Raw genomic sequence first — 14,337 nt, 5'->3', positions numbered from 1 at the left:
TTGCTGGTCATCAAGAAAATTTTTTTCTAGCAATCTGCTGTGCAGGATATTTTTTTCCGATTTTTTGGTACGTTTTTTCTATTACATTTGGGCTGCATGCAATTTTTTTCTTCCAACAAGCGCTTACAGGAAATTTTTTTTCAAAATCACCCACCCCTCCCCTCAAAAGTTAAATGGTCGGCCCCTAACATGAAATTGCCGCGAATATTCTCCCAGGGGGTTTCCCCTTTTACGAGATTATGACACCTTCCTGATTTATTAACTTTTATTGGAAAATAAGTTTTCCTAAATAAGTCGGACGCTTTTTGCGATTTTTAAATTTTTCTTTTTGTAAACGTTTGGTAAAATTTCGAATTCCAATAAAAGAAAAAACGGTTTCTTCGGCCTCTGAAGGTGGGAAGTAAGCTTATTTCATAAACTCGATGCTGCATAAAGGTAGTGCTACTTAGAGGAAGGTTAGCGGAAAATACATGTATTTGCATATTTTGTTTCCATCGCGCACTTTTTAAAACTCACACTGACGTGGAAGTTCTCTGCTGGTGGAAAGACTTTTCTCATGGATAAAAAAACAGAAATCAAAATTAGAGAGGAGTCCTTGGGCAAAAAAAAAAAAAAAAAAAAAAACAGGCCCAAAGAAGCGAGAAAAGGCATGGCACCATTTTTTCAGGAAAAAAAAAAAAAAAAAAAAAACCAGTCCTGGTACTCCTCTCAAGGCTGGCATCCAAATTGCGAACAAAGAAGTCGCCATCGAATCTACCCGTGTCGCACAGGAGGTTATTTATTTAATTCCAGCTTTACCTTTTTGCCGCGGGTTTTTCCTTTGCCAACTTGGCCCATTACTCAACGTTCAACAGAGCGAGATAAAAAAAAAAAAAAACCTGACTTCTATGCGATACTTTTCCCGGGAAAATCTTAATCCCTTATTATTAACGCAAGTAGGGTTTCGTCTTCCCATTCGTGGTTCTGTCCTGGTGTACCGGTTCACAAGGGAATTACCATTGTTCTTTCTTTGTTCAGGAGTCCTTGGTTAGGTGTTGTGTATTGTTCAGCTTTTTGTATCGGCTCTTGTGAACCGATACACGAGGACAGAACCCATTCGTTCGCGGTTTCAGGAGGCGAGATAATAGGGAGTTTAAGCAAATCACTACGGCTGGTGCTGCTACGGCTACCGGAAGTAAAATTGTCCAGAAACGAGTCAATGCGCATGTCAGTGGTACCCATCCAGCCGTAGCAGGAAATCCTTCAACGCGAGTGGGAAGGTTTCGGCGTAGTCTGTGGTACGTGAACTTATCTCGCTTCTTTCTTCGCTGTATTCATTCTCCTGAGCAATTTTAACTATTGAAATACACTTAACATCTTTAAAAATAGCTTATCGGGAATATTTATCAAGCTTGCTGTCCCTTACCGAGTGAATCTGCCTTTATTTCTGCAGCCGGGTTTGTCGAAGGATCGAAGCAGTGTGCACATGGAGAACGCAGCGAACGCAAGGAGAAATGCGTTAGTAGAAAGTCTAACTTTTCCTTTAAAACCTCAAAGACTACTTGAAATTCAAATAGCTGAATCCGAGGAATGACGAGGGTCACGAGGGACCGTGTAGAAACTTTGCTTTGGTGTTTATAAGCTCCAAACTGGCAATTTTACAACACGTAAGCTTAAATATTTGAATTCACTCATTCACTGTGCACAGGATCGCTTACAATTTTTTTTTACAAACGTTGGAATCCCTCGTCCCTTTGAACGAAGTCATTTTGAGTTTTTAGACGTGCAAAAACTACCGCGAAGACGCTCAACTTCTCAGCCGTACTAGGTTTGTAGTTCGCGTTGCTTAAAGTTGAATTTTGGCGGGCTACGGCGACGTACTCTCCCCAAGCCTCGTCAACCACGATAGCCGTAGCAGCGCCAGCCGTAGTGATTTGCTTAAACTCCCTAATCTCCTGGTGTGGCGACCTTTAGGAGCTAAAATCTCGCATTTGATTTTGAGAAAAATATATCCACTTTGAGCGATTTTATAGAGTATGTAGATTTGGCCGATTTTCGTGAAATTTCGCCAAAACATTTCAGGGATAATGACGAACGACAGTGAGTCAGGAAATTTTGATATTTGCAATATTTTTCACGTGGTGTCCATTTACGCAACACTTTCGCATATTTTACGCTTCTCTAACATTGGATGCGAATATCTAGACAACTAATCAGAATATCGGAAAAGCCTGACACGCTTTTGTTGATTGATGCCTTGTGAATAAGACTGTGCAACCATTTTGCTCGTGCTGCGGGATCCAATACCCAATCAATTTCAAAGAAAGACCCTCGTTCGTTTCACACCTCACTGGCTCCTTACGCTTCCTAAATAAAAAAATCGCCTAAATTAGCGCGTACGAATTTTTTTCCCAAATGACATCCGCGAAGGTGGAAAGTAACCTCAAACTAACCCACCTGATAGAAGCAAAATGAATCACTTTGGTATGATCGCGTGTTTTATACTTATTTAAAGAAAAAGAAATGGCCATTTTTAAAGCGTTTATAATTGTAATCAGTATTGCGCAGTTATTGCACTTTTTTTCAAAACATCTGTCGAATAGATTTCGAGACAGCTGTTTTGATTGTTTAGGCAAGCTTTTTTTTTTTTAATTCTGGATTCAATAATTTCCGTAGAATAGAAACTAAACCGGTAATCCGCCCTTTAGAAAGCCACCGTGGGCGTGTTCAAAACAGCTTATAAATCAATTAAAGGAGTAATCATTTCTTAATTGTCAAATCGTCCCGGTTGGAAATTTTTTATTATGTTCATTAGTTCTTGAACGCGAAACGATATCTAATGTAGCAGCTACGGGGTAGTCTAAGTTCGGAATATCGTGTGCTGTTTTGAAATGAACCTTTGTCTGATTCCTGGTAAGACGTCGACTGAGAAACTCCGCGCTCGATATCGTTTCTATGATGAATATAACGGTTTTTGTGTGAGTGATTTTATTCATCGTCAGTGATGTTCTCGTGTTTATTTACCCAGTTTGTACTACTTATTAATCCATCATATGTCCACAGTCCACAAAAATTGAAACTGGATCTTTTAGAGTAACTACGGGGGCCAATTGAATTTCGTGATTTTTTAAAGATGCTTTTTTGATGAACCGGTACTCCGATTTTCCCGTAGTGACGTCGAGAAAATCCGCCTTATGTATGTTTATTGCTTTCATGTTAAATAGAACGGTTTTGTCTATGTTGTGATTACGGTAAGTATGACGGCTACTTTCGTCTCACGAACATTTATCGTCAGTAAAACACCATTGGGCTGTAATGAAAGACGGCTGTGTTCCTCGAGTACATATTTGTAAATCTCACCGTAAAAGAGGAAGTCTCTTTCCTTCTCCGGGGGGTAATCGTGAAAGTTTCACGCGTTTGTTGTAAGTATCATTTACGTTCTTTCGGAATAAGAGGAGGCAATGCGCCCAAACTTCATCAGCTTACACATCTCATTTGCACGGTTGTGGTTGAAAATACTGACCTCTTTCTTAACATCGGAGATGCAGATTATTTTGTCATCACTAAGTGCTTGTGGTTTGATTTTAATCTTGTAAGTAATGTTACTTGAAGAATCGATTTGAGAATCAAAACGAGCATGCTATGCACGAGTCATCACAACTGCTTCTCTAACGATGTTTCTGGTCCTTTTGATTTTTTAATTTTTCAGGTTCCATTAACATCTTTTTGTGTCAGTCCAGATACACATGCGTTGTCTACCAAAGCGTATCCTGAACCTTGTCCTAAAAACATGCACAAACACAGGGAGGTAAGATGGACTGAAATTTGCCAGTGTTATGTGTCAATCTAGTAGCATTTAACGGGTCTAACTCTCTTTTTTCCTTTTGGTTCCAGTTCGGGAGACATCGATGTTTGCCAATTCCATATGATTTGAACGGTACATCCACTCATACGAATCACATATTTGTTCAAATCTATTCAAGAGCCACGGGAAAATACATTCAAATCAAGAAGACCAGAGTTGATGCTACTGGCGTGAATGGTTCACAATATGGTATGAATGACGACTTTGCGTGTGTGTGGTTTTGACATTACGTATAGAGACAGGAGAGTTAAGTACAATTAAGTTTACTTTTGCTTCTTCCTCGCTCATCTGTTGTATGTCCCGTTTTAAATTAAACATACTGGTTGGGACCCCTGAAAAGGCCTTCAAACCTATATGCTCTCTTGTAACGACTGAGGATTTTTTGCCTGGAGCTGTGAGAAAAAAAAAGGACTTAAAACAGAAAATCTTTGGTTTCGTTGCCTCAGTCAACATAAACGAATAGGATAGAGAGAAAGAATTCCCTGAGTTTAAAAATTAAAAGGAACTTGAGAAATAAAAAAAGCGTGAATAATGAAGACAAGAACAAGAACCGAACATATTATTTCGTCGAGGAGATCGTACCAAGAGAGGATCTCGATTAGGCAGGGATCTGAGATTATTTTCCTTAGGGATGAAAAAGGATATTTCTGCTTTAATTACCGTGGAATATAAAAGAAAAACAGTGCTTTTCAATAGAAAATTTTCACTGATTCTCACACCCAAAAGACGTAACAAACGCAAGGAAAAAGCAGGCTACAATGATAACAAATGTTCGGGAAATGGAACTTGATATTTTCCTTCCGTTCTCACCTTTAACACAATATTTTAGTTGATCCTTTTTCTGCCGGGGGCCAGATTATCTTTAGATAATCAGCATGATCAGTAGTTGATTTAAACCATTCCTTACTAGATGTCGAAGAGAGGGTCATCTGTATTAAAGTAAAACAAACTAAACCCCCTAGGCCAATACTTCCCTGTGGTTTGGGTGGGTTCCGGTGTAGGGTGACTGTCGAACCTTACATCAACGAGGTCATCCCAATCACTATGGGCATAAAATGCGTCAAATCGGACTGGCTTGTCACGTCTCCCGGGAAAAACTATTTTTTTCTATGTCGTGTTTAACAAGTGAAGGTCGAGATATTTATAGATTTGAACACCAGGAATATCAGGACAGGGAACAGCATGAGATGGTTTTCGAGCGAAGACTCGCTCTACTTTTCCTTTAATCCAATTCTCAACATATGGCTTCCAGCCCTTAAAATCATAGGTACCTCGAGCAACTGACCCCTGCTTATTTTCATCAACCTATGACATACAAACCGTATATTTACATATATATATAAAACACGGTAGTGAAGTAGGGACTGAGTTAACGGTTTACGCGTATGCGAGTACTTTGCACTTTTAGCTTGAGTGGCCAGTGGTCTTATTGTGCGTGCGAGAAAGTTTATGTCGCGTTAGATGTCTAACGGCTTCTTCAATGCTCTTTGTGGCCGTCGTATGAACACCACATTTTCTAGTGCGCGAATAAAGGTGTCAACTAAAGAGGCTAATTTTGCACCTGTAGCCATAATCTTTTTTGGTAAATATCCGACTGTCTGAAATTTTGATCATTGCCTGTAGGAACATATACAGATTAGCAAACCACTCTCGGGATTGTATATACGATCGGATCCCCGACGTGCGACCGAAGTGCACTTGTTAATAGGGAAGTTATCGGGCCTTGGCGTAATACCCTAACCACGCCCTGCATTCATTCTGTAGCTTTACTGAAGCTTGAGACGGGTGGCTTGACAAGTCTTGTAACCATCCGAGGGGTGAAAGCAAACCGTTACCTCTGCCTAAACAAGAAAGGACATATCGTCGCAAGGGTGAGAAAATCTCCTCTTACGTGCTATAAACACAACTGACGCTGCTTTGGAAATGACTTCATAGATCAACAACTTACCCTTAATCATGGCCACAGTATTTCTTTTGACAGACGTTAAAGTCATCCCACACGTGTTATACATCTGAGACGGACAATGTATCATGGACTAACGAACAGCCAGAAGGCCCCACAAAATTAAATGAGCAATGTAAGTTAAGAAGTAGAACTGGAGTTGCTCTAAGAGAGTGCTCTTTCCCAGAGGACTCACCCTGTTTCGATCCTCACCATTGACTGTTACTCATCTATTTCCTTGAGTCTCCTCGACTTTCATGCGACTTGAAGCATTTTGACGAACTTACATTAGGGAACGGTCATTACGTACCTCTTGGGGGATAGGGGTTTGGAGGATTAGGGGGTATCACATGGTTTTCAGGAGGGGTATCAGTCATGAATACTGCCAAGGCGGTGGGGGTCATAAGAATATTCCAGAGCCTTACAGGGGATCAGGTGAATTTTATCGTGACACAACCAAAATCTTCCAGCCCCCCTCCCCCTCCCCCCACCAGACGATAAATGATGACGTGTTCCTTATAGAAGCTTTGCACGTCCCATTTTAATCTACGCGCGCCAAACCATGCACCATAATCATTTTTTTATCCATCCATTTTCATTCTAGATGAAAAAGCAAAAATATTCCAGGATGAAGAGGTGCGAGTTTTATCAAGACGATGCTAAGGGGTATGACCAATATAGATCGGCGAGATATCCACAGTGGGTCTTGGGTTTCTCCAAGCGTGGTCACCCACTGAGCGGAGCAAAGAGTGCCAATCGCAAGAATAAATGCAGTTATTTCCTGCGATACCCACTGCCAAACACTGGGAGAAAAAATCGCCGAAACCTCAGGCGGATGCTAAGAAAGTCTAGGAGACGTTTCTTTTAGTAAAATCACTTGCTGATACCTTTACTTCTCGAAAACTGAACCGTGTTAAAAATGGATACGAGAGACAAATGTTCATAAGCTGACTCATAGCAGTTGAGCTCTGTTTTCAATAAATTATAACACAAAGATCAAACGCGATTTATATCGAGTTAATCCATAAAAAATTTTTGGAACTTCATGATCAACTGAGGTGAATCGCAGACTCTTGAAATCATGTAATTTCTGATTTTTATGTGTCATATTTAGCTTGAGAATCACTAACATTTCATTAGGGCCAATTTATTTCAGGGTTTTTTTTTCTAAGAGCTTAGAGGACTTGTGGAGGCCTTCGGGCCTTAAAATATGTCAAACCATTAGACTTATCTATTCATAGTGTCTTGAACGGAAGTCTCTCTTCTGAGACGTTCTGAGGCTGAGCTCGATCTGGTTTTCCGTCGGAGTGAAAAGAGCTCTAATGGCTGATGGAAAGGAGTTAAGTTTCTTTTTTTTAAATCATAACCAGACAAGCATCTGCATTATTGGACATTTATAAGTGTGGAATAAAAATTTTATTTATGCAGTAATTAATATGAATAACAGTAATCAATTTGAACAATGGTAATTTGTGAAAAAATGGAACATTCTTTGGGTTTTTCAATTTCATTAACGGGTTTTCTATGTGTAATATTCCTTTGTTTTGATAGACAAATTTATTCTATTCACAAACGCAATATTCTATGGTGCAAAGATGTAAATATGAAAATATTTTCAACATACAATGAGGTTGTTCACTTACGCCGTTTCCTCTCTGTTTAAAAACTGAATGCCTGTCACAATCTATTTGTGACTAAGTATATTCTTCATTTATCTGAAGCGAATGTAGCGCGTGCTGCGTGTCAGGTGGATCTGGTGCACAGCAGCGAGAAATGAAATTTAACAAGATGAGGTTGCTTCAAACCTGGTGGCTCTATGTGTAATGATCATGCCGAGCAGACAATTACTTTGTATTCTCCTTTTCTATTCCACTGCTTTTCACGTCCTTCGCCCCGGCTGAATTTCTCAGTCTATTGCTATTTGCCTATTTTGAAAAACATTAAAATTCCATTTTGTCTGTTTGCAGAACCTGAATGCAAAGTGTAGGACAAATTAGAATGCGCGAATCCGCGCAAATTTCTCTAACGCGGAGGTACTGGAAACTAAACGAAAATGTTAACATGGCGACGACAAAGTATTGTTTGGAACTTTTACCCTTTGTTTAACACCAAACCGTGGCGGATGCGATATTGTTTGGTTGACTTCAATTACTTTTTTCGGAAAACCTTAGTCTAGTTTGAGGATACTGAAATGAAAGGATCTGTTACAAGGGCTGACAAACACTGAATGATTTACTAATGTTGCATGGATTCGGTAAGTCCTAAATATTTTCTTTGTATAATTCTTTTAACATTAGACTGTAATTAGAATCAGATTTCTTCAGTATTCTGTCAGCCTTTACTTCATTGTGTCTTCATCCCTTTGTCTTCCTTTATTTTCATGTTTGATTGTAATTATGAAACATTTCAATCTGTACGCTAATGAGGACACAGTATTCAAGGAGTACTCCCTCCTAAGGGTTGGGGAGGACATATCTTCATTCGGTCCGAAAGGGTGATTGCCACCAAACAAGGTTTGCTTCTTAGGGTTTTGCGTATTAAAACAGCTAGGGTGTGCGATTTTAGTACACATCATCCCATGTAAGCTGAGTTACTGGGCCGGAATCGAAGCAATTGTGGTCGCCATAATCGTTTTAAATCAAGACTTCGTATGATAGACGTGCCTCCCTAGATCCCTAGGGTCAAAGAGCCTCCTTTAAATGTTGTTTTTTTCCTTTGGTGCTTACATGCCAGTAGAGGGAGGTGAGAGACGAGCGCGAGGAAAACGCAAGTGGCAAGACACACGCAAGTGGCGTGACACACGCAAGTGGCGTGACACACGCAAGTGGCGTGACACACGCAAGTGGCATGACACACGCAAGTGGCAAGACACACGCAAGTGGCAAGACACACGCAAGTGGCGTGACACACGCAAGTGGCAAGACACACGCAAGTGGCGTGACACACGCAAGTGGCAAGACACACGCAAGTGGCATGACACACGCAAGTGGCGTGACACACGCAAGTGGCGTGACACACGCAAGTGGCGTGACACACGCAAGTGGCAAGACACACGCAAGTGGCAAGACACACGCAAGTGAATACTTTTTTATATACGCGCTCCTCCTGTTAGGCATATCCAGACTTTGCGCTTTTTCGCGCTTGACTGGCGCTTTCCTCCGCCCGCTTGAAAATCACAAAATCAAAATCAACAAGCTTATATGCTTCTATGTATAAAACGTTTTTCAGCGTTTTGAACGAGGCATTTAAGTGACTGGATCTCTCTCAGGGTGACTTAGAACCTTGTATAACCTTTTAGCTTGTTTCTCATTTTTTTTTTACCTACTATGAGTCTTAAGCTTAACTCTTAGAACCACTGCAGCTTGATGCAGGGTACGGCTGGTCACTCAAATGATAATAATTACTGACCCAGGTGTTAATGTGGCTTTCTCCCTGTGTAGTCAACTGACAACACTTTTTACTCATTCTGTGTATTTTCAATCTTGCTATTCCTACACAAGAGATTGACTAGTGCGGCGTCATCATTTTTGAATTGCTTTTACATCAATTCTCCTCCATCGGTCAGGAGAATTACGATTTTTGTATTTAGTCATACAACGTCAGAAAAAGGCTTTAATGTTTCTTTATTTATCACTGAGATATACGATGATTAATTGTATCAATCGTTTTAAATCAGTTTCAACCGTTTAAGTCACAGCTTTTACGGAGTAATTTTATTAATCCTTTTTCGATGTCAGAGTATTTTCTTACTCACAAAGTAATCCCAAAAATGCAATTATACAGTTCATTTTTCCTCTGCCACATGCAAATTCGCCAATCACAATGCCTTTCATTCAGCTTGATTCTTGAATATTTGACAAAGCGTGCGAACAAAACTCTGCAAAAAATCTGTGACGTATCAACCGACAATTGGCTGCAGTTGTTAATCCATATTCAACAGAAATTTTAGAATTCTCAGCAAACCACGCTGTCCGTCGAAGAGTAAAGAGGTGTCGTCTGTAGAGCTGAAAACAAAGTTTTACTCTGGAAGGAAGAGGGCGCTTGACCTGGAAAGAAGAGCAACAAAAACCAGTCCTTTATCACTATAACAGCAGGTAAGCTTTCCTTTTGGAAGATATTGCCTTAAACTAGTTTAGAGAGCTAAATGAGTCGCATTGTGACACTTGAACGAGTCGAAACGAGTCGGTTACGTGGTTTGAGTAGCTCTCGAAATCGAAGTTCAACGAATCAGGGTGCTGGCTTCGAGAAAAGCAAAACCTGTAATTGTGAAATATTTTTGGAGAAACGTTCTATCAAGATTTTTGGGGTCTAAAATCAGTAGGGAACTTTGGATGTGCGACAACTTCCTACTCGGTGGCCTTTGGTTCATCATAACAATTCGAAAAGTTTTCGTGCTTTCCCTTTTTCTCTAATTTTGTCAAAGAGCGATTAAATTATGTAGGTTTTTAATTTTGCGTTCCCAAGATTGTCCATCTTTTTAGAAATGAGGCATTCCCTGATCACATTCATAATTTCTACTTCAGGAGGAGCAATGCTGTTAAATGGATGAAAGAACAAAGCGTCTGGTCAAGAGAAGACACTGCAATCATCAAATGTTTCCGTGGATACTGCAAAGATAAGAACTTTGAAATTATTGAGTAATAAGAGCAAAAATGGTGGCTCTTAAAATGTATCATTATTGTACGAAGTCTCCATATTTTCACGAATTGTCATGGAATAGATAAAACTGGTTACCTAGTTAGTTAATAGTTTTTAATTAGCCATCATGTTTGGAAAGATTTTGTTGTGGTACGGATTGTTATGCAGACCTTGAGCGATCGTTTGATTGATAGGAACTACTCGTTATAATTTGGTGCATTAATTTTGGACAATTTCGGTACATAGAATTAACCAAAGGTACAAATTGAATTAATGTAAACCTGGACACAGGAAGCTGAAACCAAATTCGCTAAGTCGAAACGCTGATTGCTCTTTTTTTAGTCTGCTTAAAATTAACAGTTCTTATCACAGCAATATCCTCGTTGATGTCGCACAAAGGTGATATTTGTTAAGGTGGCAATTCGACAAAGGACTTCGGACAAAGACCAAATGATATTCAAATTTGACATCTTTGATAAATAACCTCTTTCGCCGTTTATTCCAAAAGTTACATCGCTGAATACCACAGACTTACAAACTACACAACTGATTGCTGCGCTGCTCGATGTCAATCCTGGCCAAATTACAAAAACTATCTTCAACGACAGACTTTGAAAATCTAGTTTGTAACCAAGCAAAGACTCATCTTGACCAGTTGACAACAACAGACCGAACTCTGACCTCGCCGACCAAACACCATTTTAGTCAGACAGCAACTTACCTCACTCAAAAATTGATAAATTTGCTTTCGAACTAAAATTGGAGAGTTCGACTAACAAACAAACTCCGGCTTTACTTGAATCTGACGATGATTTCTGCTCAAGCTAGGCACTAATTCCGACAGCAGACGTTTTAGGACAAATCTTACCCGGACGATCACAACACTCGACTGATTACAGAATGCTTACAAGAGATAAATTTGGCCAAAAGCATCATCTGAATAGAATAGGAGATCTATTGGCTTTTTTTTTCAAAGAAGGAAGCATTTGCTTTTCTTACAAGGAATTGCTTGAATGCAATCTTTTATCTTATATCGACTACTTTGTGTCGCCAACTGAATTTCGAGGTTAAATGTTTAAAACTTAAATGCCTGGTCGCGAAATCTTTCGAAAAATAAATAAATTGACATTTACCTTTACCTTTATATAAACCAGTTTTGATTAGCTATTTTTTTCAACGAAGAAATATAGATTTTCATATTTCGTGAAAGGTTCATTCGATCATGAGAAAGGAAGATAGTAAATTGTTTGGTTAATCGTTGAACAATAGTTTACAGATTGGATGAAAATGATCGAGAACAAACGAACAATAAATACGACCATTGGCAGACATAAGCCGTTATGGAAGAGCTTAATTGTCTTATTCGAAAAAGATTTGAGGATTTTTATTTTCACTTGCTAGAAATCAGTATTTGAAATTTTGGCGAGGCCCGTTAAGTTATCCATACAAACTTGCGGATCAAAAATGCAAATTAAACAAAGTTTGCAAGGGCGACATTTTGTCAATTCAAATTAATTCTGTTTATTTTGTTGTTAGATGGAAGCTTTCACTTATTGCTGACAAGTCACCAAGGAATTCTGAAAGTATTTGTTTTTTACAGAATAAATTTGCATAGAAAGCACGTTGGTTTTTCGAAACCGGAATACGAACCAAAAATACTAGAGTTTTATTCAAATAAAAGTTTATGGAATGAAATTAGTTTAAAGTTCCTCGCTTTGAAAAGTTAGTTATTTTTTATTTTTTAATCATTTGATACCGTAATGGTTGTTTTCTTGCTGGTTTTATAAAGCACTTTCATCGATATTAATTCCTAACCCACATCAGAAAAAAACGACATTTATTGCTCTTTAGACCAGGCATTTGGTTTTAAAATATAACCTTATAGTAGTTAATCTATATACTCCTTAATTTAAGTGGAAGTAAGATCTTTTGTGCGTCACTCAGTGTAACACAGAAATACAGAAAAAAAAAATGATTGACGAAAAATTTCAAGTCTAGATCTTCAAATTTCAGTCATAATTGCAATGAAATAGAAATTGAACGCGTTTCACAACTAGATTTTTCAGAAAAATTCGCTGCAGAAATTTGTCGTTAATAACTTGGAGCGTAATTTTGAGATTTCATAGCCCCTTGTTGCTTAAACAATCAAATTCAGTCTGCTTCAACAAATAAGACTGGTTTATTTCTTTAATTAGAACTCTAAGTTAGTTTAGCAAACTAAGAGCCTAATTGTGAAATGTGTTAGCCTGAAAGGCTGAAACTAGATTAAGAGTCTGCTTGTCAAATTACCCCGCAGATTTGAAGTCTTGTTCAGAAATGTCTTAGAACCAAATTTGTAAGAGTTTGATTCAGCAATTGATACTCCTTTATTTCTCAAAACTATCAAATTCAAAGAAACACTCCGGTAATCCACTCCTTTCTTCTTTAAAAGTCAGTCAAAAAAGGAATTTTTGAATTAGATAATCCTTTTCCGGTGCTTTTTCAACCTGTATCCTGTGTTACATTCGAAAACTAGTGCTTTAAAGATCTTTTACTGAAAAAAAAAAAAAAAAACATGGCAAGCTGTAGGCTTAGTTAAGGAAATGATTGGATTGAAAACCAACCGTGAATTAAGAAAATTCATCGCTATTTCGGAGCAAATAGCTTGTCATGATGCTTTTTTTTTGAGAACTTCCACACATCTCGTGCAAAGAATTGAAGTAAAAAAATAAAGATCAAAATCGAAATTTATTTCGAAAGTAACGAAACGCAAATTTTTTAGACCGTTTTGACTCTTTTTTCAACAGCGAAATTGGCGTTTACACTTCAATGTTTTTGAATGAGGTGATGTTAAATTTATTTTGGCGCGGGAATTTTCAAAGGACGCCTTGTTAAAATTTTTGCCAAAAAAATGTCAGGTAAAACTATGTGCAAATCGGTCCAAATTTTCCCGCCAAAAGTCTTTATTTATCATACATTTTTACCCTGACACCTTTAGGACGATTTAATTGAAAATGACTTAGTGGATGTGGAGCTGGATCAATGATTATCTCACCAACCGTATGCAAAGGACTCAAGTTAATAATGTTAGATCAGATCTAAAACCTGTTGGAGTTGGAGTTCCTCAAGGATCTTTGCTAGGCCCTATACCATTTGCTACTTATGTTAATAACCTACCGGATCACGTGACCATTGGGGAATTATATATGTATGCAGACGATACAACAATTTATGTTATGGGGAATTCTGTTGACGGTATTGTCATAATCTTACAAGAAGTGTTAGACCAGGTTAATTTCTGGAGCCTAAAGAATAGACTGGTTGTCCATGAAGGTAAATTCGAAGCGTTGATTTTGAGCGCTAAGCCCTTCATAGGTCCTATGAAACCCCTAAAGTGGGGTGAGGACATTATTCGGTATATATCCTCCGCTGTGTGCCTCGGAGTTACAATGGATGACAAATTATCTTGGTCTCGACATATCGAATTAACTCGTTCTTCATTTCACATGAAAGTTAAAATGCTGAGACGTACGATTTTTCTACCTAAATCTGATTTAGAAACTATTTACTTTAAGACAGTAATCCCAAGTGTCTTATGTGGAATTGTGATATGGGGGGGTCTGGCGCTAAGCTTAAAGAGCTAGGAATTATACATATTAGAGCTGCTAGACTGATACATGAGTTACCAAAATGTATGAAGGATGATTAGCAAGAGCTGGGTGGATGCCTCTTGAGTATTTCTATAAGTTTCGTATCCTAACTATTACTCACATGGCATTTTATGGCTTGGGCTTAAATGAAGTAAATTCCTTGGTTGTTAAGTGCTCTAATAGTTGTAATCTTAGAAAATTGCTAAATATTTTAATTGATTGACCTAATACTGAACTTGGCTGTAGTTCTTTTGTACACAGAGCAGCAATTGCCTGGAATTCCT

At 38.5% G+C, this 14,337-nt stretch overlaps 1 protein-coding gene across 3 annotated transcripts; it reads left to right on the top strand.

The window, feature by feature from the left end:
- The first annotated feature begins 2,818 nt into the window (after positions 1-2,818).
- LOC111322766 (fibroblast growth factor 18) lies at positions 2,819-7,217 on the top strand. Of its 3 annotated transcripts, XM_088727275.1 has the most exons (6): positions 2,819-2,957; positions 3,689-3,787; positions 3,874-4,033; positions 5,609-5,715; positions 5,826-5,922; positions 6,391-6,589. In XM_088727275.1, the coding sequence occupies exons 1-6, from the start codon at positions 2,871-2,873 to the stop codon at positions 6,447-6,449; spliced, it is 609 nt and encodes a 202-aa protein (XP_088583401.1). In that variant the 5' UTR covers positions 2,819-2,870; the 3' UTR covers positions 6,450-6,589. The 3 variants fall into 3 exon arrangements, with proteins under 3 accessions (XP_088583401.1, XP_088582939.1, XP_088583991.1); XM_088726813.1 differs by lacking the exon at positions 5,826-5,922 and having other exon boundaries at positions 2,829-2,957; positions 6,391-7,217; XM_088727865.1 differs by lacking the exons at positions 2,819-2,957; positions 5,826-5,922 and adding an exon at positions 3,129-3,230 and having other exon boundaries at positions 6,391-7,217.
- Positions 7,218-14,337: the final 7,120 nt, after the last annotated feature.

This window comes from Stylophora pistillata, chromosome 1, assembly GCF_964205215.1.
Source record: "Stylophora pistillata chromosome 1, jaStyPist1.2, whole genome shotgun sequence".
Classification (NCBI taxonomy): domain Eukaryota; kingdom Metazoa; phylum Cnidaria; class Anthozoa; order Scleractinia; family Pocilloporidae; genus Stylophora; species Stylophora pistillata.
This window is presented reverse-complemented; position numbering and strand designations above follow the sequence as displayed.